General features: G+C 38.4%; 2 protein-coding genes across 2 annotated transcripts; both read left to right on the top strand.

Moving 5' to 3' along the window:
* The first annotated feature begins 1,960 nt into the window (after positions 1–1,960).
* On the top strand, positions 1,961–16,453 carry LOC143855932 (endoribonuclease Dicer homolog 4-like). The gene is made up of 10 exons (XM_077365978.1): positions 1,961–2,026; positions 2,132–2,271; positions 2,358–2,594; positions 2,734–2,999; positions 3,092–3,366; positions 3,449–3,883; positions 5,475–5,575; positions 11,838–12,030; positions 14,569–14,975; positions 16,118–16,453. The coding sequence occupies exons 1-6, from the start codon at positions 1,961–1,963 to the stop codon at positions 3,677–3,679; spliced, it is 1,215 nt and encodes a 404-aa protein (XP_077222093.1). The 3' UTR covers positions 3,680–3,883; positions 5,475–5,575; positions 11,838–12,030; positions 14,569–14,975; positions 16,118–16,453.
* A 3,195-nt stretch (positions 16,454–19,648) lies between these two features.
* LOC143856313 (GPI-anchored protein LLG1-like) lies at positions 19,649–23,483 on the top strand. The gene is made up of 3 exons (XM_077366495.1): positions 19,649–19,893; positions 20,154–20,210; positions 22,937–23,483. The coding sequence occupies exons 1-3, from the start codon at positions 19,818–19,820 to the stop codon at positions 23,296–23,298; spliced, it is 495 nt and encodes a 164-aa protein (XP_077222610.1). The 5' UTR covers positions 19,649–19,817; the 3' UTR covers positions 23,299–23,483.
* Positions 23,484–23,500: the final 17 nt, after the last annotated feature.

Here is a 23,500-nt window from a genome sequence, read left to right as displayed (position 1 = left end):
TATAGCAGCCCAGTGTGAAGTGCGAGGTGAGCTCATATGCTGGCTAACAACGCTAACTGCAAAGGTCATATCTGGACGTGTAACAGTAATATAAATGAGCTTACCAACTAACCGTCTGTATCTCCCTGGATCTTCTAACAGAACTCCCTCCCCAGGGAGTAATTTCATATTCTGGTCCATAGGAGTTGAGGCAGGCTTGACTCCTAAACAACCTGTCTCATCAAGAAGATCCAGAACATACTTCCTCTGTGAGAGGTAGATACCCCTAGTCGAGTAGGCAACCTCAATGCCCAGGAAATACCGAAGACGGCCCAAATCCTTAGTAGAGAACTCTGTCTGAAGGAAGGATTTGAGCCTCTGAATGCCACTTGTATCGCTACCAGTGATAATGATATCATCGACATATACTATCAACAGAACACAACCAGCCTGAGACTGAAAACTGAAGACGGAGTGATCAACTGCGCACTGCTTCATGCCAAAGCGAATAAGTGTAGCACTGAACTTCCCAAACCAGGCTCTCGGAGATTGTTTGAGACCATAAATGGATTTCCTCAAACGGCAAACAAGAGAAGATCTCTCCCCCTGAGCAACATATCCAGGAGGTTGCTCCATATAGACCTCTTCCTCCAAATCACCATGAAGAAAGGCATTCTTTACATCCAACTGATGAAGATGCCAGCCATGATTCACAGCAAGGGATAGCAGGACACAGACAGAAGGAATTTTCGCAACTGGTGAAAAAGTCTCGCCATAATCAAGCCCATATGTCTGCGTGTACCCTTTGGCAACAAGTCGAGCCTTAAGGCGCTCAACTGTGCCATCAGGAAGGTGCTTGACTGCATAAACCCAGCGACAGCCAACGGGGCGAGCACCATATGGTAGAGGGACCAAATCCCATGTCTGATTGGCCTGAAGGGCCTGCATCTCAAGATCCATAGCTGCCCGTCAGCCTTGATGATCAAGTGCCTCCTGTAGAGTCTTAGGTAGAGAAATAGAGGACAAAGACGAAACCAAACTACGAAATACAGGGGTGAGAAAGTCATAAGACACAAAAGAGGAAATGGGATGAGCAGTACTGCGAGACCGAGTGCGAGAGGCAATGGGAGAGTCAGAATGTACCTCAGAAGTGGGGATCTCTGGCGGGCGGGGCTGAATGAGCAATAGATTTGCACCGACGCTGATACTGCTTCAATGGTGGAGGCAGAGGGGCTGCACAAGGCGCTGACGTCGGCATAACAGTAGAATCAACTGTAGGGGAGGAACTGGACACCGGAGATGTAGAAACAGGGATGGGATCAGGAAGAACCGGAAGAGGAAGAACAGGAGTTTGCGAGGAATCCTCCTAAAGTGTAGAGGGGGAGGGATCCAACGAGATGGATGGACTAAAAAAGTGAAAGAGGTAGAGAAAAGAGAGAAAGTAAAGAGTGAAAGAAAAGATTGAGTTAGGGTTTTCCCCCTCACTCATGTAATATAAATAATAAAGAGTGAAGTACAAAGACAAGTATGCCCTTGGGCATTACAATAAAGACCTAAAGACCTGTTAACAGTTACTTTGTCATATCTGCTTGGTATTTCTGTATTATGTTGGACTTCTAGTCATGTTTCAGCCTGTGATTACTCTTTTTAGGGCCTGTTTGGTAGCCACATGCCTGGCATCCTCAAGGATGTCCAAAGTATAAAATGCTTTTTGGGCAACTTTTATGGTGTTTGGTAGCCAATTTAGAATCAAAATCCCTAGAGACTATTAGACAAGATTCAAAGGTAATAGTTGCTTGTCTGGTGACGTGGCACCCATCTTCCCTACATGTTCCCTACTTATACCTTGTCATTCTCTTCAAAAAATCAAGAATTTGTTGTGTAAAATTTCTCTCTCTCTCTCTCTCTCTCTCTCTCTCTCTATATATATATATATATATATATATATATATATATATATATATATATATATATATTGGTAATGACACCCCCTCCCATTACTCTTATGAGATTGGAAACCAAACACTACTTATTACTATTCTACCAGGTAAATCCTAGGTAGATCAAACATTACAAATGTTTGTCTCCTCCCTATTGACTACTTATACCACTAATCTACAAGGTAACTATCTACATCCGTTTGATCTGGCAGGTGAATCTACTGGTCGCAACTAATGTGGCTGAAGAAGGACTTGATATTCAGACTTGCTGCCTTGTAGTGCGGTTTGATCTACCAGAATCTGTCACCAGCTTTATACAATCTAGAGGGCGAGCACGCAACAGTCCGAATATGTAGTTTTGGTAGAGAGGTGATTTATATTTCCATATTATGTCTGTGCGTTTAGGAATTTAATACTATATTTATTTGTCTAAATTAGTTCATATTGTCTGCCTTCTCGACATAGTAGAGATAACCAGCGTGAGCTTAAATTGATCGAGGATTTTATGTCTGATGAAGAATGCATGAATAAGCAAATTACATGTAGAACATCCATAGAGACATTTGTTGATTTAGAGGAGAAGAGGTATCAAGTTGATTCCACCGGTGCTTCCATCAGTACTGGATCTAGTGTTTCATTACTTCACCATTATTGTTCGAAACTTCCCAAAGATGAGTATGCCCTAACTTTAATTGTTACTTTTATTTCAGAATCCCACTTCCTATTTTTGGAGCTTACTAAATGTTATCGGTTCCAATTTTTTTTATGTTTCTGATAATTCACCCAGTTAAAGAGCAATGGTGTTTATGTGCAGGCATTTTTCCCCTAAGCCGGAGTTCTTTTATTTCGATGATTCAGGTGGGACTGTCTGCCGCATTATCCTCCCTCTCAATGCTCCAATTCGTCAAATTGACAGTCTACCCTGTCCTTCAAAAGACGAGGCTAAGAGAATTGCATGTCTAAAAGCCTGCACAGAATTACACGCACGGGGTGCTTTGACGAACTATCTTTTGCCAGGTTCAGATGATGATACAAAAGAAGGATTTGTTGAACATACTTCTGAGTCTGGTCCCTGTGAAGGTACACTGTTTTCTAAATGGCTGCTATATTGCCTTCATTTCTGCATCTCGCTGCCAGGAACTGTTATTAGAATAAAGTATTTTTGTTGGCAGAGGATAATTTGCGAGGAGAACTTCATGAGATGCTAATCCCTGCTGCACTTAGAGTACCATGGATTTGTACTGAAAGTCCTATCCGCCTCTACTTTTATGATAAGCGATTTATTCCTGACCCGGATGATAGGCTCTACAGAGATTTTGGACTTTTTGTCAAGAACCCTCTACCTAAAGAAGCTGAAACTATGAATGTTGATCTTCATCTGGCCCATGGTAGAATTGTTATGACACAGCTTATTCCTTCAGCGATTATTGAATTTGATGCGGATGAGGTAATGTGTTACTTCTAAACAAATTCCCCACTTGTCTTATTTAATTTTAGTCATTATCTGACAGAATTTGATACTCATACAGATAACGCATGCACAGAATTTTCAAGAAATGTTTCTCAAGATCATCCTTGACAGATCAGAGTTTGTTTCTAACTTTGTTCCCTTGGGTAAGAAAGCTTCATCTCATCTAGGCTCATCAACCTTCTACCTGTTACTTCCTATCTGGAAACATGAACACGAGGATAAAATGATTGTTGATTGGAGCTGTGAAGGGCTGCTTATCTTCACCAGTTTTCAGATGTCCGACACGTGATACTGACAAAGGTCATATGCCTGTGAGCAACTCTTTGGAATTTTTTGATGGCCCTATACATATAAGTGACATCCCAAATAGTTTAGTACTCACTCCACATAACAAACTGTTATTCTTTATTGTTGATATTCTTCATGGAACAAATGGAAACAGTCAATTAAAGGGCCCCAAAGTTTTGAGCTACGCAGAGCACTACGAGAAAAAGTAGGTAATTTAGCTATGCTACTTATTATAACTATAATTATACCAAGTGACTCAGTTGTTGATGCATATCCTCATTATTACCTTCATTCTTTCTTGATTTATGGAACATGAAATGACCTCTGTTGCATTTCATACATCATTGGTTGTTTCTAATTATTGGTATGATGATCAAGATCCTTTTTGGTCGATACACTTCAAATAAAGCCTGCTTTCATTTTTCAGGTATATCTTTTTGTTTATTTTATGCATGTGAATGTAGTGCATTATGTTTTTTTAGTTTGTTTTCATCTATAAACCCACACAAATTTACGGTTTTTGTACTAATCATCTTTGTCGATTGCATTGGAAGAAGACTTAAAAACTCAACTCAAGTCAACTAAGCCTTTGTCCCAAACTAGTTGGGGTCGGTTAATGAATCCTTTAGAAAATTTTCATGAAGAAGGTGAAAAGATCTACCCGGCTCAAATTGACTAAGTCTAATCCTGACACTAGTTGGGTTCGTCTACATGGATAATTTTCTTCCATTCTCTCCTATCCAAGGTCATGGTCTCTGTTATGTTTCTAGCCATCAAGTCGTTCCTCATTGTTTCTACCCAAGTTTTTTTTTATCTGCCCCTACCTTTTTTTACTCCATCAACTTGGCACGAGTCACTTCTTCTCAATGGAGTATCCAAAGGCTTACGTTGGATATGCCCAAACCATCTTAAGCGGTGCTCTCTCATCTTCTCCTCAATTGGTGCCACCTCCACCTTTTTACGGAGGTCTTCATTTTTAATTTTATCCAACCTTGTGTGGCCGCACATCCATCTAAGCATTCGCATCTCCGCTACACTCATCTTATGCACATGCTGCTTCTTGGTGACCCAACATTCTGAGCCGTACAGCATGGTTGGCCTCACAGCTGTCTTATAAAACTTTCCCTTCAACTTGGTAGGTATTTCATGGTCACATAGAACTCATGAAGCATGCTTCCACTTCAACCAACCTCCTCTTATCCTGTGGTTATCATCCTCTTCAATCTATCCTTTCTTTTGTAGGATTGAACCAAGATAGCGAAAGATATCCCTCTTAGGTACCTCTTGTCCAGTCATATTTACTACATCCTCGCCCCACTTCCTTGCATTGACAGAAGACTTATATTACCAAATTCTTCGTAAAGATTTTGTAGATCGAAATCTCGTAGGAACATTCCTTAAATATGCTGACCGACTGCAATAACTCGGGCTAGTTTTTAAGGAGTTGTATCAACAACAAGGATCGATATCAGCCCAAGACTAAAAAAATTAAAATCTTTAAGGGTATTATTCCAAATATGTAGCCCACGATTGCAACTACCAACTCCAGAAATAATGGGCTGAAAATTTTCTTCTAACAAGGCAACGCCCATGATTAGAAGAAGGAAAATACCTTTTCCAAAAACAACTTCTTTCAATTCTGTTACAGTTTTATAATGGTTATGTGGTTGCTGGTATATAATGGCCCTTCTAATCAAGTTCAAATATCTGTGACTTAGAATATGCTATTTGATTCTGTTCACTCTATTGTTTACATGTTGCCTCATTAATAGTAGTGTTCTTATTTTGAAAATCAGGTTTAGGATTCATCTTTTATACCCAGAACAACCTCTTTTGAAGGCAAAACAACTTTTTTCTTTGCATAACCTATTGCATAATCGGTTGCAGGAGAATACAGGTATGTCTCTTTTATTGATTTTTGAATTTGTGGAAGTGTCATTTCTTTTTTTCTTCCATACCTTTTCTCACCTTTAGTTATTCTATTTTCTTATCTTTGATTGCATTTTCCCATTAATATACTCAATATTGGTTCAGACCATAATTGAAGGACTAAAGGATATTTGCAAATTAAATTTTGCCTATATGTAGAACAAAACCATGATGAGATTTTTCAAGAGTTCGTGTCTACACAAATTTGAAGTGTGGAAAAAAGAGAACAATCTAAATTACAAAATTTTCCCCTTTCTAGTTATTCTTCTGTGGGAAGTAGGGGCTATACATCTTTGCATGTTTAGCCATTCATTACCTATTTGATTTATAGAGAACACCATTGATTATTAATGCAGAGGTGTAGCAGAAGCTCCAATATTAAACTAGAAAAGGGAGGTGGAATGGCGGAAGGCGGTGAAAAGGGTTATTGAAAGAGGTAGTTATGGGGTATCTCGATGGGTGGTTGGATTAGGCAGTGGGAAAGAAGTGAATTAGGATGTGAAGGGGTGGTGAGTTTTAGGGAGTGATGTAGTGAATGTGGAAAGGGGTCTCGTTTACAATGATGAGAGTTTTTGAATTGTTTCAAGTGGTTGTCAGCTAAAGAAACAAGGTGTGTATTCGGTTAAATATAGGATGGAGTGGTTGTTGGTTTAAGGGATGAATTGGTTAGAAAGGTGGAAGTTTGGGGTGATTAAAGAAGATCAAGAAGTGTGTGTGTGTGTGTGTGTGTGTGTGTGTGTGTGTGTGTGTGTGTGTGGGCGTGCACGTGTGTTAGATCAAAAGAACCGGGAAATTTGGGAAGGTTTTCTCCTGGACGAGGAAGGTAAGCTGGGTTGAATTTATGTAGGAATTCGTATGGAAGGTGGGGTAGCGCTCACTCTTGCAGCAAAACCTGTCGGTTGTCGCAAGTGGTCGCAAGTGGTTGTTTTGCAATCCGCTGAAGCAAGGGTGGGTGGCAGTTTGCTAAAGTTCAGCAGTCAGCTGAACTTGGAAGCCTGAAAGTTGGATGAAGTTGCGTCTACAGTAGCTGGATTTTATGGCTTATCACAACTGAAAATGGGCAGAAAATTTCTGCTCTCCTCTTGCTGTGGGTGACTGATAACCAGGTGTTGTTTTGTGGCTGGTATGCGACTGAAACAATATGCAAGGTGGCTTTTTTTCTTTTTTCTTTTGAGTCGTGAGATGATGCTTGCTGCAACCAAGAAAACTGCAGGAGCCGTGCGATTCTCAGAGCTCTTGTCTGGGCAGCGACTGAGAAACCAATCTTGCTAGTTCCAATTCAGCATTGAGGATGGGAAGCGTGCATTCAACAAGCTCGAAAAAAAACTTAGAATCAATCGCTTTCTCTGAGAAAACTCAATCCACTCTTACTTAGAGCAAAATATTGAAGAACCAGGTGTAAAGAATAATTTTCATTTACAATGGTGGATATATATATATATATATATATATATATATATATATATATATATATATATATGAGCAAACTGTTGGTGAGCTTAAGCGCACCAAACTTATGGTGCGCTTAAGCTCCCCAATCACATGGGTCCCACCTTTTCTGTGGTGATCCAAACCATTCATTTGCAAGGCCTTATGATAGATAGGGGGTGTACCAAAAATCAGCTCCATAGGATCATCCTAACCCCTCCATTTGTGGAGGACAAAAATGGACAGATGATTTTTGATACACCCCCTATCTATGTAAGGCGCTTTCAAATGAATGCTTTGGATCATCCTAACAAAGTGGGCCCCCATGTGATTGGGTGCTTAAGCTCACCATAAGTTTGGTGAGCTTAAGCGCACCAACAGTTTCCTCTATATATATATATATATATATATATATATATATATATATATATATCCTAACCCCTCCATTTGTGGAGGACAAAAATGGACAGACACAAATCTGCCCATTTTTTGTCCTCCACAAATGGAGGGGTTAGGATGATCCTATGGAGCTGATTTTGGTACACCCCCTATCTATCATAAGGCCTTGCAAATGAATGGTTTGGATCACCACATGTGATTGGGGAGCTTAAGCGCACCATAGGTTTGGTGCGCTTAAGCTCACCAACAGTTTCCTCATATATATATATATATATATATATATATATATATATATATATATATATATATATATATATAGAGAGAGAGAGAGAGAGAGAGAGAGAGAGAGAATTTTTAGGTGGCCAACTCCTACCCCAACAAAGACTTATAAAACTACAACAACTAAAACTTCTGCGTAAAACCCATTCCCATTCCCTATCACGTGAAGACTTTCAACCTGCATAAAACTTCTAAAACTCATCCAACTCCTAAACTTAGTCCTAAGCCAAACTTCACAAAAAAAATGTAATAGACTAAAACCCACAAGGCTTCTTTATTCATCCTAATTAATAACGAATTATTTTCCTCTCTCATATTGACAGAACCTAGACGGACCGTAGATCTGATGGTGCCTGGATCTTCTGATGATCTGGGGCGGTTGTCCTTGGAATGGTTCTCCTCTTCTGTAGTTTGGGCTTGATTGATGATCTGGATCGCCTGATTATTGATCTGATGGTCTTGGGCAGTCCGATCACAGATTTGGAACTCCTGGTCGTTGATATGTGCGATCTGGAGGGATGGAGGGACGCACCTGCATCAATTATCTACTATGAGGGCTCTCAGCTATGGCAAATGGAGCTATGCATCAACTGAGAACCCTCAATAGAATCCATCAGTATTGTACGCGAATCAGCGAATGCATGATTTGAGATAATACAACTCAGTTTCCATGGGCGACCAGCATTTGTTGATCTTGGAGAATTATAAACCAATGAGGATTTGCAGGTCCTAATTACAACCTACTATTAGCTAACTGCCATAGCATCTGAATTGTTATTCTCTGAGCTACTAAAGCTTGTTACAACAAGGTGGATATTAAAAAAACAAAAAAAAAACAAGAGAGACTGTTCACTCAACTTGAAACCTAGAGATCTCGCCCCTTCAGTTGGTGCCTACCTATCTACTTGGTACTGTTCTGAATTGATCCCATCGCTGTGCGCCTCTATTTTGAGATGTAGAAACCCTCATTGGTAGGTGTATTTCCCTGAAGCCCTTCAGATCTTCAAGAGAACTAGACCCAACATTCATTCATAGCAGAATCAAACCCAGCTGCCAACTGACTGCTCTATTAAGCGTGACAGGTGTTGACGAGTTGATACTTTGTGGAATCATAAAGTTAGGATTTAAAAAAAAAAAAAAAAAAAAAAAACTTCACTAGCCTGTCAGAAATGTTAAGATCAACATTGTTTGTGTCTAGTTCATACCGGAAGAAGAGGCAGAACAGTTCGAGGGACCTTATATCTGTGTTATACATTGATTAATTGGCTTTCTATAAGCAAAGGGGATCAGTTCCACACATTCTCAAGAGAATTTTATTCCTGTAAGTGGCTCGTCTTCTTGATTTGTCCCATGAACAAACAAATGCAAGGTCAGGCATGATCTAGTACAATTTCAGCTAGCAAGCAGTGATTCTCAGCTCATGCAGTGACTTCACGGTTTTATTACAGTTCTATGTCATTTTCAACGGACTTTTGACCATAAACAGATTCATTTCAGCAGTCACTTCATTTTCATGGACATAGTTCAGATCAGTTTACTACTAAAAGCAAGCTGAACACTCTTCAAGTTTGAATCCAGGTTTCTGAACTCCGTATTAGTTTCCAGGAACTTTCAGCATATCGTCACAGGGCAGTGGTTCAGATTTGACTCTGTATGGCAATTGAAGACAGCAGTTTTCATCATTTGTTAACTGTGTTTCTTCTCGCTGATTCAAAATCTGAGCCAAGAGTTTCTGGATTCATTTCAGCTTAATCAAGAATCAAGAGTTCAAAGGACAGCATTTGTTAATATAGTGATTGAATACAAGTTTGTTTCTTTTCCCACCTATGGAGCCACCATTTGTTCCTTACATCTATGGCTATGGTGATGTTGAGACCGAGTGCATGATCTGGGCCGACGCACTCGACGCGCATCATAGATACTATAGCTTCAACCATCGTGTGACATTACGGCTTGCTAGAGAGACTGTTAGACTAAGTGCAGAGTCTATGTGGATGCTCATAGAAAGAGAACGTCGTGGCGTGGGCAAACCTCCGTTCTGCCGATGGGAGCATGTCCGTGATAGCTTTTTGAGGATTTATGCTCTGACAGAGTATTGACGGCAATGTGATGAGGAGAGAGCCCAAAAGGACAGGTGGGAAGTGTTCTTGGCCCAGCATTGCCAAGAACGAGAGGCTCACCATAAAGGGAAGGATATTCTTGATTCCCTCACCATGCAGTTGCAGAGACTCAGCGGCATGCACATATAGCTCCTTCTCCACTCCTAGAGGCTGATGATGAGGCTAGCGAAGAAGAAGGGGAGGGAGAAGTTATGGATAATACTGAGGATTCACATGGCCAGCCAGGAGAGGTTGTTGATACCATCATTTCAGAGCCAGACGATGGTGGTGACGAGCTTGACACTAGTGATGTTGTTGATACTAGTGGTGAGCTTTTTGTCATTGATAGTGAGGCCAATGATGACGATGATGATATTGAAGCTATGCCAGAGCATGTTGAGATAGAGTTCGTCACACCGTTAGTGAGCACAGTTGTAGATGAGGAGTATACACTTCCAGATGTCACAAGTGACATAACCATTACCACAGTCGTAGAGAAAGTCTTGGTAGATGTTGTTCATGTTGAGATGGTGCTGCCTGTAGCCATTACACCCGATATAGATGAGATATTTAGTGAGATGACTGTTGGTTGGCATGGCAGACCACTATACCAATGCCACTTTCAGCAGATGCTTGTTTTAATATGGACTAGTACCCCTCTAGACCGCTACATTTGCCGGGATGATTCATTCTTGTTGAGATGCATGGGGCGAGCTGACTTCTATGGATTACTATTCTCCTTGAGAGAGTGGATCATCTATATTTTTGACCCTGCCGGATTCCTTCCACTGCGAGGCTGATGGGAACTCGAGGACGAGTTCTTTCAAGAAGGGGAGTTTGATGCAGGAGCATCCCCTGGGCATTTTACATCAGCCTTCATGTCTCCTTAGTGTGTTTTTCTTTTTGTTTCACTAGTGTTAGTCATGTAGTTTCATAATTGTATTTTCCTTACTTTCATGTGTGTTTAGTGGTTATTTGCTTACTAGGGGTAGTTAAGTCATTTTATATTGTAATGGCCTCGTATATAAAGCCCCATGGTCTCTCATTTTAGGAACCTCTTAATGATTTGAAATTTGAGAGGGAAATTTTCTCTTGTATCTCTTTTGTTTTTCTTGGGAAATTGGAATTGTAAGCTGTAGCTTTTTCTCAATTTCTCCTATCATTTCATCCCTTGTTGCATGCAAGGTTGTTGCCGACGATTCCGCGCTTGATCCGATCTCGTGTGTCCCCACGCTCGAAGTAAGATCAAGAACCCTATCTTCTCCAAAATTTAAAAGAAAAAAAAAACTGTAGATCCGATTTGATTTGTGCTTCTTCCGATTGTGCGCTCTACATCAATTTGCTAGCCCAAAGATGTGTCCGTACGACTTCTGACGTCAGTCTTACGTTCCTAGAGGTTACCTTAAGCCCCAAAACTTGAAAAAAAGGCAGCAATAGTACTCTACATCCTTTTTTCTTTAATACCAAGGTATGATTTAATCTTGTAAACAAACCAAGAAAAGAAGAACAAAGGAGAAGAGAGGAGGGGAAAAGTGTTTGTGGGTTTTCTTGATGATACCCACAACTCTATATGTTTATTATATATAAAGCACAAACATTAATAATTACAAGAATACCCCTCATAAGTGATGATCCCCTTCAATGAGGTATAAGGCAAAATATATCAACACCTCTAAAAATGCACCATGTTTTCTGCATTGTGGACCTTTTCTACTTCTGCCACTATTTTTATAAGCAGTCTATAAGCAATGAATAGTTTATGTTGCTCATCCCCAGTTAATTTTTTTTTTTTGCGTTAATTTCAATATTCCTTTGGAACTGTTCAATCTAGGATTTGAAGCATGGTTAGTGCCCTATCCTTCTACAGAAATTATCGAGGCTTAGATTATATGTACAGAACTAGGAAGTTTTTACATAGTTTTTGATATATGTTGTCTATCTGTTGGTAAAATAAATAGTATTTGGCTCATCTCATTTACCTGACATCCCGATAGGAAATTTATTTCCACTTTGGTTCTATGTCAGGCTACAAGCAGACGTGAAATGTATTGTTTTTGTGAAGAGGATCATTATTGCAAGATCATTAGCATTTATACTTGGGAAAATAGAATCCCTAAATTTTTGGAAATGCGAGTTCCTTGTGGGATTTCACTCTGGACTGAAGAAGATGTCGCGGAAAATGATGAATGGCATTGTTGATAAATTTCGCTCTGGAAAGGTACTATTGTGCCATTGTAACCACATGAAGTTATTTCTGAAATTATATTGTAAATTACACATGATGTGTTATGATGAACATTTCTGTTTAATACCACTTTTTTCAATTAAATGAATTTTGGATGCAATAAAATCCAACCGAAAACCTGATAGAATTGGTTTTCTTGGTTGAAAGATGTGAATCTTCCGAGGTATGCATGCCAACTATGTTACAGCTCTCATGGGAAGTCAATGCAATAATGAAAGAAATGCGAAATGGCATGCATACCTCAAAATCTAGCCAATGGCTGAATGGCCAATATCAAAGACTTGTCAATGAAATGGTATACATAATATTATTTGGACCGAAACCAAAAGTACATTGAATCGGAATTTTACTTGATTTCCCCGAAATCTGAAATTTCAGACCGAAATTTTGTTTTTTACCTTTTATTACAAAATTGCCACCGAAATTTCCACAGAAATGACCAAAATTTTATACATTTCGGTGGAAATTTTTAAAAAAAAAAAAATTTGTCCAAATTTTACATGATTTTGGCCGAAATTTCCACTGAAACCGAAATACTTCGGTTTCGGATCGCCGAAACCGACATTTAAAACCTTATCCCAAACTTGGTGGGGTTGGCTAACAAATCCTTTAGAAATTTTTCATGAAGAAAGGTGAAAGAATCTACCCGGCTCAAATTGACCAAGTCTAATCCTTACACTAGTTGGACACAATTACCTTCAATACTGAAAATAAACTTTAGTTTTCTATAAATAATCTTCAGAAGTGAAAGTTCCACCAGCGTAGGTAATGAACAATTTTTTGGCAAAACCTTTGGAAACCAGTAGCTACTAGTCCATGATCTAATTATTCAACATGTACTGTCTTACAGTGGTACAATTCTATCATATACTCACATTATCCCTGATGTGATCATGGTTTTAAATTTCGTACGAAATTCGAAATTTTGGATTTCGGTTGGGACCAAAACAAAATTTCATGAAATCCAAAATTTTGGATTTCCCAAATTTCTTTCGGCCGAAATTCCGAGTTTTTTTTTTCAAAAATTTAATATTTTTCCTAAATTTCAGCCAAAATTACCAAAGTTTTTGGCCGAAATTACCGAAATAATTAATTGATTAATTTTTTTTACCTGATTTCGACCGAAATTTCTGTTCGGCCAAGGCCAAAACTGAAACTGAAACTGAAATTTAAATCCATGGGTATGATGTTATGTGATTGAAACTAGTAGTTTTTGTATGGTGTCCGCACGTACGTGCAAGTACACCGAAAAAACTCAGTGGGGACCACATTATTTGATGATCCAAACCATTCACTTTTTTGGGTTTGTAAAGGTTTTTTATGCGTGCCATCCTTTTTAAACGTCTACACATCAGATGGTTAGCATAATCCAATGTAGATGGTTTTCGAGGCACGGCCTGTTTAAATTGGGGCCCAAAAAATTAATGGTTTGGGTCTTCCAATAATGATTTTTTTTTTCCGGTGTGCCAGTGTGCATTGCGTACACCATATAAAAAACTCTTGAAGCTTGATATCATGTAACTTCTCAAACTTTCTATCACATACATATCACTCTAATTTCCTTATCAAAATGATATTGGGGCTACTCTACACCTAAGGCGTTTAAGAAGATACATGCTTTACTTTTAGAAAACAAATTTCTTAATTTTCTCAGAGGTTCAGCTAAAAAGTTTCGGAATTTACCCAACATCTTTGAGGAAAACCAACACTTAAATCTTTTCTTCGAGTGGGCCCCCACTGTATTTTAAGCTAGTGTGTAGATAACTTATCTACACCAGTGTATAAGAACCCTTAGCACCTACATTCACCCAGTAGCAACTAACAAACAACTTTAGATGTTTCAACTTTCAAGCATTCTTTCCTAAACATTTGCATGAAGAGACAAACAAAAAGGAGTGGAAAAGCTGGGAAAGGCGATGGAACTATGCCATTTGTCTTCCAGGAATTGTTTTTCACGCGTCAAGCGGAGATGAGGATGAAATCGGATAAAAAAAATCAGGAATTGTTTTTCAAGCGTCGACTCAAGCTGTCCTTAAAATAGACTCCTCTCGGCTAGTGTTGGCCATGTATAGTGAGGTTATGAGTAATTTCTCCAGGCCTTATTGAATAGCAGAGGATTTATCAACGTTGTGTGTGATTCGCTAAGCTACAACAAACGCTGCCAAACATAATGACATGAATAGTGTATGAGAGTGTGCGTGCACCATAAAATTCTAAAGTGACATGTGTATCATGAGCCAAGGCAGTTTCTATAATAGATATAACTTCAATATTCTTTCTCTTTTGACTTTCCTGAGCTGAATCGGAATTCATCTGTTGAAATGCCTTCCTTTATACTGTATGACTCTTATAACATTTACCAAGTGCTGTTTTTTCAATAATGTTAAATTTTTTTAGATAGACATTTACCAATTGTTAGTACTCCAAAAGGCACGTGTAATCATTCCAATGAATATTTAGTCTCATTGTTGTAAATGAACTCATTGCTTGACTATCGAATACTCTGTGCAGATTTTCACCAGCAGCTATGATGGATTCATTCGTTTGATGGATATCGGAAAAGAGAGCTTTAATATGGTTTATTCCAGCGACGATGCTATTTTCTCCCTCTCTCAGCGGCCAAATGATATAAAGTCCATATATTTTGCTGAGGCTCATGGTAATTTGAAGGTTTGGGATGAAAGAGCAGGATGCATCTCAACCTCGTCTATCCTGCATGCCCACAGGATCAACTCCATAGATTTCAACCCTGAAAACACCAATTTGATGGCTACAAGTTCAACGGATGGAACAGCTTGCATTTGGGATTTGAGAAGTATTAATGTCCGTTACCCAAAAAGTCTCAAAACGGTAGAGCATCAGAAGGCTGTTCATTCTGCATACTTCTCACCAAGTGGAAGATGTCTTGCGACGACAAGGTACTTCTCCAATATCTCTCTTTAGATTTCAGGAAGTATGTGTATGGTTTTGTTTAATAATGGTTTCAGATATATGAAACACAGTTACTCAATAATATTACCCCTACCTTCAAAAGAATGAAATAGTCAGACTAGTGCCTTCATTATTTTAGCTTGTTATTGAGTTCTTTCACCTTGTTTTTTTTCCTTCCAATTTTGAGTTCAGGTTCATCATGTGTTTATCAGGTCCGTGTAACTTGTTTGCCACTAATTTTACTTGGAAGCACATGACATTCTGCAACAAGGACAATCTAAGCCTGACTGGGTGCCTTTGAATGAAATTGACAGCTCCAGAAAATTCACAGCCCTAATTGTAGGGATACAAACTCATGAAATGAACCTTTTAAAAAATTAAATAAATACGGACTCATGAAATGTTCTTGTCAAATATTATTTAGTTAGGAATCTCGGTGACCCTTATCCATGGCAGTAGATGCTGCAATGTTGCATATCCTATTAGGTACTCGTTGAAGGTTATTGAGTTAGGAATCTCAGTGACCCTTATCCATAGAAATAGCTGTTGCAATGTTGCATATCCTCTTAGGTAGCCAAATATCTTTTGAGTTTTGACAAATTACATGAAAGCTGTTCATTGTGTGTTTTAAGCTAGTGAATATTCTCTAGGAAAACAGAGGTTGGATTAACTCACTTTCATTTTGACTCCGTGGGTCCCAAGAAGGATGCCCCAGTTGTCTGGACCAAAGTTCTACGATGACTGCTTCCGCCCACTGCAACTTTCTTTCTTCTCTGAGGGACCTCATGCTCAAAGCTTAGACATCATTGTGTGACTTAAAGCATATCCCTCCTGTTTTTCCCTGTGTACCAGCCCCGTCTACTCCTATGCAGATTTCCTCAATTTTACTGCCAATTTATGGATTTGCCAAGTTAGGATTTGTAGCCACTTATGTAATTATTCATTATTATCTCCAATACTTTCTATCACACATGTCTGATAGACACATGAACTTGTGAATTCCAGAAATCAATATTTGTCACCGTGATAGTAACTTAACTGGTGAGAAGTGACACTTCTGAAATATGTTTCAATCAGGGATATGATGGGTGGAGCCTCACTAATTTTCTGTTTTAATCATTTTACACAGTTACGAAGACAATATCAGATTACTGAGTGGTGTTGATTTTGGGGATATGGCCATGATTAGACATAATAATCAGACTGGTAGATGGATTTCTTCCTTCAGGTATGGCATTTTGTTTGGGTACATGAGTTATTATGTTTTCGTGCCTTGAGAAAAAGTGTGCTTGATGTTGTGTCTTGATATAACTAACTGGTAGGATCTTCCCTTTCCTGAAATTGTGGCTAGCTTCCCAAATGAGATTAATTTTCATCCGTTACGTTGTTATATAACTAAATGGTAGGATCTTTTTTATCCTGAAGTTGTTGCTAGCTTCCCATGTCCATGAGATTAATTTTCATCTGCAAAAATAAAAATTATACGACATATTTTTACAGATTTCTCGGATATTTAGGCCTTTTTATTATGGAGTCTTTTTATTATGGAGTCTGATAGTGATAGGTAAGGATTTGCCTCTTGAAATTTTTAGTGTGATCTGTTTCACAATGCCTTCTGCTTTCTTAAAGTGTGAATCTTTTCAACTACTTGAGACTGCCATGTTTGCTAGATATAGTACTGCAGGTGGTCTTTTTCTTTTTGGAAGAAAGATATCATTTATTAAGTAAAAGATGATTACAAGTGCACTTTAGGGGGTATTGGGCTTTCAGGCTTTCTGTGCAACACTCAAATGCTTCTGAAGCTCTCTTATTTTTTCACGGTTTCAGCCAAATCTAGTAGTGTTCTTATTTTTGTGTCACGAGTCTTAAAGTTAATGAAGGGAAAAGTGGAAAATTTTGACAAACACAGTAGCAATGAGTTGCCTGTTTCATAGCCAGTTAATTAAAAACAGATTTCCTGAAGGCCACTCAAACTTTATGCAAATTTCATGGCCTTATAATACAGTAATCTTTTTTTTTTTGAAAGGTCAGCAAAGAAAACATCCAATTACAGTAATCTTTTCTAACATCTAATTATACTCCCACTCGGTCCCAGCTTCAGATTCAAGTTCCACTATAGCCATTGCCCATCAATGCAAAGATTCCACCAAATCCAGCTTCACCTCAACTAACATCCTTTTGCTTTGCACTCTCTGACATTTTTCTAATCTGTTCATTGAGCCATTTATTAAATATAAAAAACTAGGTTTTACTAAAAACCCACATATTGGGTCCAACTCTTGTATTAATGAAGGAAATCAGTCAAACTTAATTTCTTTTGTTTAGTTTGGATGAAACTCAGTGTTATCAACCAAGCTCTAAGCGAATCCAAGTGGCTGCACCTGTAATCCGCCGAAAGGAGGGTGTTCATCATGGAAGCAAGCCGGGGTTTATTTTATCCTTGGAAAGACTTGATATCTACTGTTCATGTCGACCTTTGTTCTTGGATAAAATTAGTAGATCAAAATTGAACTGAAGACGAGATAATTTCAAGATAAAACTTATCCAAGCGAGATAATTAATCCAGGGAACGGCTTATCCAAAGATTTTTATTCCCGTTGTGAATATCGTGGTGAATATCCCCAAAAGATTAGACCTGATTTATGTTGCCCCTGGCATCACGGAAGTGTGGAGTTTACCTTTTTCCATATTCAGATATATGCAGGGGTTTGGTATACTTCCTTTCTGTGTAGAAGCTGGTTCCAAACGTTTTAACAACTTTAGTACCTTGTCCTCTTTAGCTTCCCACATACAACAACCACAGACATTATCTACCATGGATTTAAAGTTTTACATCCTAGAAACACCACCTAATATATTGGTGGTGCAGTGCCACAGTTTACACGAGATTCCTTTTCCATGTTATCCAGATCACATGCACGATAATTCACTGATGAATAGGGGTTCTCTGGTTATCGGTTATAAGCTTCCACTAGGTAAATCATCATTATATTGGAACACCATTTCCGATGAACTGATTCTTGTAGCCTCGCAAGATTTGCCCTCCATCTGAAAAAGTGATTAGCAGAGAAAACACTCCTCATTGCCTACTCCAAGATAATGGTTTCACTATTATCTGACAGACATGTCCACATTTGTTTTATTGTCATGCAATATCTTTGCTGAATGTCCTAGAGATTTGTTTATAGCTGTGGGTCCTATGGGGTATCGTTGATCAATGTAACACCTGTGGGGACATCTTGTACCCTTCTATTTACGGAATAAAAATTATCGTTACCTTTCAAAAAAAAAGATAAAAGAGCCTCCATTTTCATGGGACTCTGCACTGGGAACAATCCGTGCTCAACGAACATGGAATGGAAGCGTTGCCATATTGAGAGTGAAAGAGAGGGAAGCGATAGGCATGTATTAAAATTAGTATCATCCACTATTAGACGCCTCATTGGCTTGGTTTGGTTTCTTACGTGGTTGGACATATCCTCTCTTTCTTTTCTTTTGCTTTTTGTGTAATGATCCTACTTCCACTGGAGTCTGCTCCAATCTTCACCATAAAGCTCAGCTGCTCAGCAATCCTAACCATCTGATCCAGACTTACGTTCTTAATTTGAGACATTGAATAATTTTGTTCACTAATTAAATGCTTAGGATTGTTGAATTAGCCTAACTTTGGAGCTATGGCATCCTCCAATTGTGATCATGATCCGCGTCAAGTGGCTGGAGGACCAACTTCATGTCATCAAAGAAAATTAGATCATTGTGCTACCCTGTGACTTTGGGCACATCAGTGCAGTCTGGGTGGACCGGCGGGTCACCTGTATTTTTTTTTTACTGTGTTTATTCTCACACTATAATAGGATGGTCCAAACCGCCCATTTGACGGGCCATAACGTAAATAGGTTGTGCCAAAAAAAATCATTTCCATAGGATGATCCTAGCTCTCTAATCTATCGAGAAATTACATATTATTATTTATGGAAACCTATATAGATCGGAGGGCTAGGATCATCCTATGGAAATGATTTTTGAGGCACAACCTATTTACGTTGTGTTCCATCACATGGACGGTTTAGATCATCCTATGATGTGGTAGTCCTCACAGTATTTTATGAAAAATACAGGACTACATTGGCTTACACCAAATAAAATCTCGATCATTTGGGTTTTCACGAGCACTTGCCCAATTTTGACGGGACCCGTACGGACCGGTTCAAATTTCAACGGGTCACTAATTTAGTGACCCGGACCATAAATTACGGGTAGACTGGGTGGAACTGCGAGTCCTGTTCACTTTTTGCTAGTCTATTGAAGAGGACAAACAAACGTGATACCGGTCAATAAGATTTGTTCTTCAATTCGTAGAACAAGAAGTTGATTAGAAAGATATATAAAAAAAGAACAATTATTTGGAAAGCAATGCCATGTTGCCATTGGTAATCATTCGGGTTGGGATCATCTTATGGAAATATTTTGAGACAGCGTACATACATCCCACACCAATTTTTGAATGAGAGAAAGGTCTGAAATTGTTTGTGATATATATAAAAAAAATAAGAACACAAAAAAAAAAAAAAAAAAAACAATGAAAAGGAGGGTTAGCACGTTTTCACAGCTGCCAACTTCTCTTAAAAGCTTTGCCATAAATTCATCAAAACTAATATACTTTTTGACTCGGTTATGCGAGACCTCTGTTTTCGCCAACCAAATCCACACAAAAAAAATAAAAAAATCCCACGCTCTTCCTCCAAAACCTGTTATTTTCTCCTCTGTTCCGTCTTTCCCAGCGTCAGAGCTCTCTCGAGAGGAAGATCGAGAGAGATCGATCTTCGAGAATGGCGTCAGATCGCTGCTTTCTTGCGTTTCTCTTCTTCCTTTTGACGAGCTTCGCCTCTTCTTCTTTCATTTCAGGTGACAAGATCCCAAACCCTACGTTGTAGATTTTATAAACTAGGATTTTAAAATCCTAGATTTTACAACCTAAAACCTTAATCTCATACACTAAAAATTAAAATTTTCATTTTCAGGATTGTAAAATCCGAGTATTAGCTTGTGAAATCCACGATTTTGCAATCCTGGACTATAAAATCGATGCATCTCCAGATCTGATAATAAATAATAATCGCTCAATTTCACGTTTTTTGACGCCCGAATTTCCTGATTTATTTCAGATGATGTCTTTGACTCTCACGGATCTACCGGTCGCAGCCTCCTTCAGGCCAAAAAGAGTGAGTTTTTCTTTCGTCGGTTTTTTTAGGTGAATTGTCGTGTTTTGTTAGAGAATATCAGATAATTTAGATTAGAAGATTATCTAGTTAGATGGGATTAGGAGATTAGGATTATGTTTTCCTTATCTCTCCAAGTCCATTCTTATCTTTTTATTATTTTTATGTGTTATGTTTGTTTTGAATCTCGGGATCGGATTCTAGCTCGGAAACTGACATCTTGTTTTTCTTCGACTTTTTTTTCTCGCCTGGTTATAGAAATTGAAGAATTCATAGTTAAAAAGACATGACATTGTATTAGAAAAATATCCGAATTTTTAGCCATTTTAATTGCATTTAGGGGAATTATTAGACAAAGAAATATCTTGGGAAGGGATTCTAGCTCGGAAACTGGGATCTTGTTTTTCTTTCACTTTTTTGCTCACCTGGTTATGAAATTGAAGAATTCATGGTAAAAAGCCATGACATTGTACTAGTATGTGTAGTATGTGTGCTTGATATGTGAAATTAGGGTTTTGGCCATTCATTCACTTTGAAGCAAGGAGTTTGGCGTTGGATGTTGTCGGATTTTCAATGGTTTAGCTGTATGTAGGGGAATAATTAGAGAAGGTGAAACCATAAGGTAGAAACATATCTGAATTTTTAGTCATTTTAATTGTATTTAGGGGAATTATTAGACAGAGAAACGAGTAGCCAAATGGAAAAATAAATGCTTTTGGAAATATAAAGGTATACAAATTATATGTTTATATGACTTGAGAACAGGAGATGGGTTGTTTTTTGTGTGACATTTGTTTTGGAGTTCGTCTTTCTCACTTTCTTTTTGGAATTTAAAAAGCATGGGATGTCATTACTTGATCTCTTAGAATAGTTATCACAGTGGTCTGCTTTGAGGATGCTGGTTTCCAGTTTGAAATTGCCTGTTAGAGAACGAATAATGTCTTGTAAAGGTACGTTTTTTTTCTTTCTAGGATGGCCACTAATGCCAACATTATGTGAAGAATTGATAGAACAGAAGGGATCGTTGACTTGATGTAATGTGTAGATCCCACCCAATCACTACTTGTATGTGGTAGTAATGTAGACAAGTAATTAAATGAATAAGGATCTGTTCAAGAGGCAGATGGGACATATCTTGCTATTAGTTAATCTAGTAAATGATTATTCCAAACGGAATACTTTAAACCAGTGCTTTGTAACTCAATTGGAGCTCAGAAGAATTCTGGTTGAGTTAAGACTTTAGAGGTAATAGCTTGATTCCAGTTTTTACACCTACAGAAACTAAATCAAGCTGTTGAAAAATATTGTTCAAGACAGTGTTCCAAACCTCGTTGGATGAGAACCCTGCCACAATAAAAGAGAGTCAACTCGGGCGACTCAATGATTGACACGGTCGATTTTTTGATAACTTGGGCAAATCAAAGGAGTTTTGAATGATTTGAAGGGAAAAACTTGGACTCAGACAGAATTAGACCAAGGTAACACGGAGTCGACTCGGGAGAGTCGACGATTGAGCAGGAGTGTTTAAACAGTGGTTCAAGTTGGAAGGTAGCATAATTTTATTTTATTTTTTTGGAATCAAAATAGTTGCATACGTTGTCTAAACTTGAAAAGCTTCATCGAGTACCATCATCGAGTACCAGGTCTGGTGTCTCTTGAACTTGAACCATCATCTAGTCTGCTTCAATTTTCTAGTTTTGTACACTGTTTTAAACCAGTTTCATACTTTTATGGAGATGGGATGGTTGATTCTTATTTAAGTTTTGTTACTGGGAAATCTTGGTTCCAAAAGTCTATTCTTCTGTTTTTAAGGAACAATATTATTCTCCTATTGCTTGTAAGTTATAACATATTGTTGAACTGAGATGGGTAGGATCGATGACTACATCACGTTAGGATCTGGAGTTTTCATATATAAAGGTGGATGTATTCAAATGTCAAGATAGAGACTCATGTGTATCGTTCTGTTAACAAGTGTCGCTAAAATTAAGTATATATATTTTATGAATGGTTAAAATTAAGTATATTAATTTGGTGAAGAATTAAGCTTATTACAACTTCATAAATAATGTGCTAAAATAAGGAAAAAAAGATGAAGTAGGATGTGTAGCACGATTGCACATTGGACACCATCAATTTTTTTATTTTTTGGGTACCGACAACTTTTTATTTTTTGAACTGAAGTGTCCTTTCTACATGGCGGCCAACTATGTTCCAACAGTGGCATGATTATTATTCTTTCCAAAATCATTGAAGGTACCTCCTGTAAGTTAGATTATAATATAAATACTATAGAAAAGGAAAAAACATTACTGCACAGCTTTAGCCCACCATCCATTCCCATGTTTCACATGTATCTGAGTAGTATGTGTCTGAGACTTAAATCCGCAGCATTGTTTTGAAATATGGAGTTCTCCTATTACATTCCTTCAGTTTAAAACATCGCTAGGTTAAAAATGGAACTTGGTTTGGTCTATGTGAAGATCCAATCCCCAGTCACCTCAAAACCCGGTTGGTAGAGTAGTCGATCAAGTTTTTCAAGTTTCAAAGGCTTATATTGTAGTCTGATTGTGGGAGTTTTTGAATACCCAAATGATTTTATTTTAGGATCTGGAAAAAACTATTTACCTTGCACTTGATCTGGCCACCTGGGTGTTGATGAGCTGTCACCAAGTATTTTATTTTACACCATGATGAATATTGCAATCATCTAATCTCTTTCTTTACAGGTTGCCCCGTCAACTTCGAGTTCCTGAACTACACGATCATCACAAGCCAGTGCAAAGGACCCAATTACCTGCCCACGCTCTGTTGTGGAGCATTCAAGGAATTTGCTTGCCCTTATGTAGATGAGATAAATGATGGCAGTAACGACTGTGCATCGACCATGTTCAGTTACATCAACCTCTACGGGAAGTACCCCCCAGGCTTGTTTGCCAGTGAGTGCAAGGAAGGGAAATATGGACTGGCATGCCCGGCATCAGCGCCCCTGTCAGAATCAGACACTGCAAATGGAGTTCAGATGACTCGGACACTCTCCCCGCTCCTGATACTCACAGTCGACATTTTATTACTGTTCCAGATTTTGTGAAACTCATGTTTTCTTATCTAAAGTTCCTCTTTTTATAATCCTTGGAAACCTGTCATCGAACTGAATTTCGTTCGAGACTTTTGTTTTCCGGAGCATCTTGTTTCCAGTCCATGTACTCTTATCAAAAGACTCTGAGACATGATATTTGTTAATTAAAACAACGTGAAAATTTATTTATTCATGCATTCCACTTACTTGTTAT

Source organism: Tasmannia lanceolata, unplaced genomic scaffold, assembly GCF_043159265.1.
Source record: "Tasmannia lanceolata isolate RefF3 unplaced genomic scaffold, GAP_Taslan_0.1 ptg000023l, whole genome shotgun sequence".
Taxonomy (NCBI): Eukaryota; Viridiplantae; Streptophyta; class Magnoliopsida; order Canellales; family Winteraceae; genus Tasmannia; species Tasmannia lanceolata.
Note: the sequence above shows the minus strand (reverse complement) of the source record. Positions and strands in the feature narration are given on the sequence as shown.

Coding starts and splice junctions, on each gene's coding strand:
- LOC143855932 (XM_077365978.1), top strand. CDS start 1,961: ATGACACCCCCTCCCATTACTCTTATGAGATTGGAAACCAAACACTAC. Junction 2,272..2,357: donor GCACGCAACAGTCCGAATAT/GTAGTTTTGGTA, acceptor TGTCTAAATTAG/TTCATATTGTCTGCCTTCTC. Junction 2,595..2,733: donor TCGAAACTTCCCAAAGATGA/GTATGCCCTAAC, acceptor GTTTATGTGCAG/GCATTTTTCCCCTAAGCCGG.
- LOC143856313 (XM_077366495.1), top strand. CDS start 19,818: ATGGCGTCAGATCGCTGCTTTCTTGCGTTTCTCTTCTTCCTTTTGACG. Junction 19,894..20,153: donor CTCTTCTTCTTTCATTTCAG/GTGACAAGATCC, acceptor GATTTATTTCAG/ATGATGTCTTTGACTCTCAC. Junction 20,211..22,936: donor CCTCCTTCAGGCCAAAAAGA/GTGAGTTTTTCT, acceptor CTTTCTTTACAG/GTTGCCCCGTCAACTTCGAG.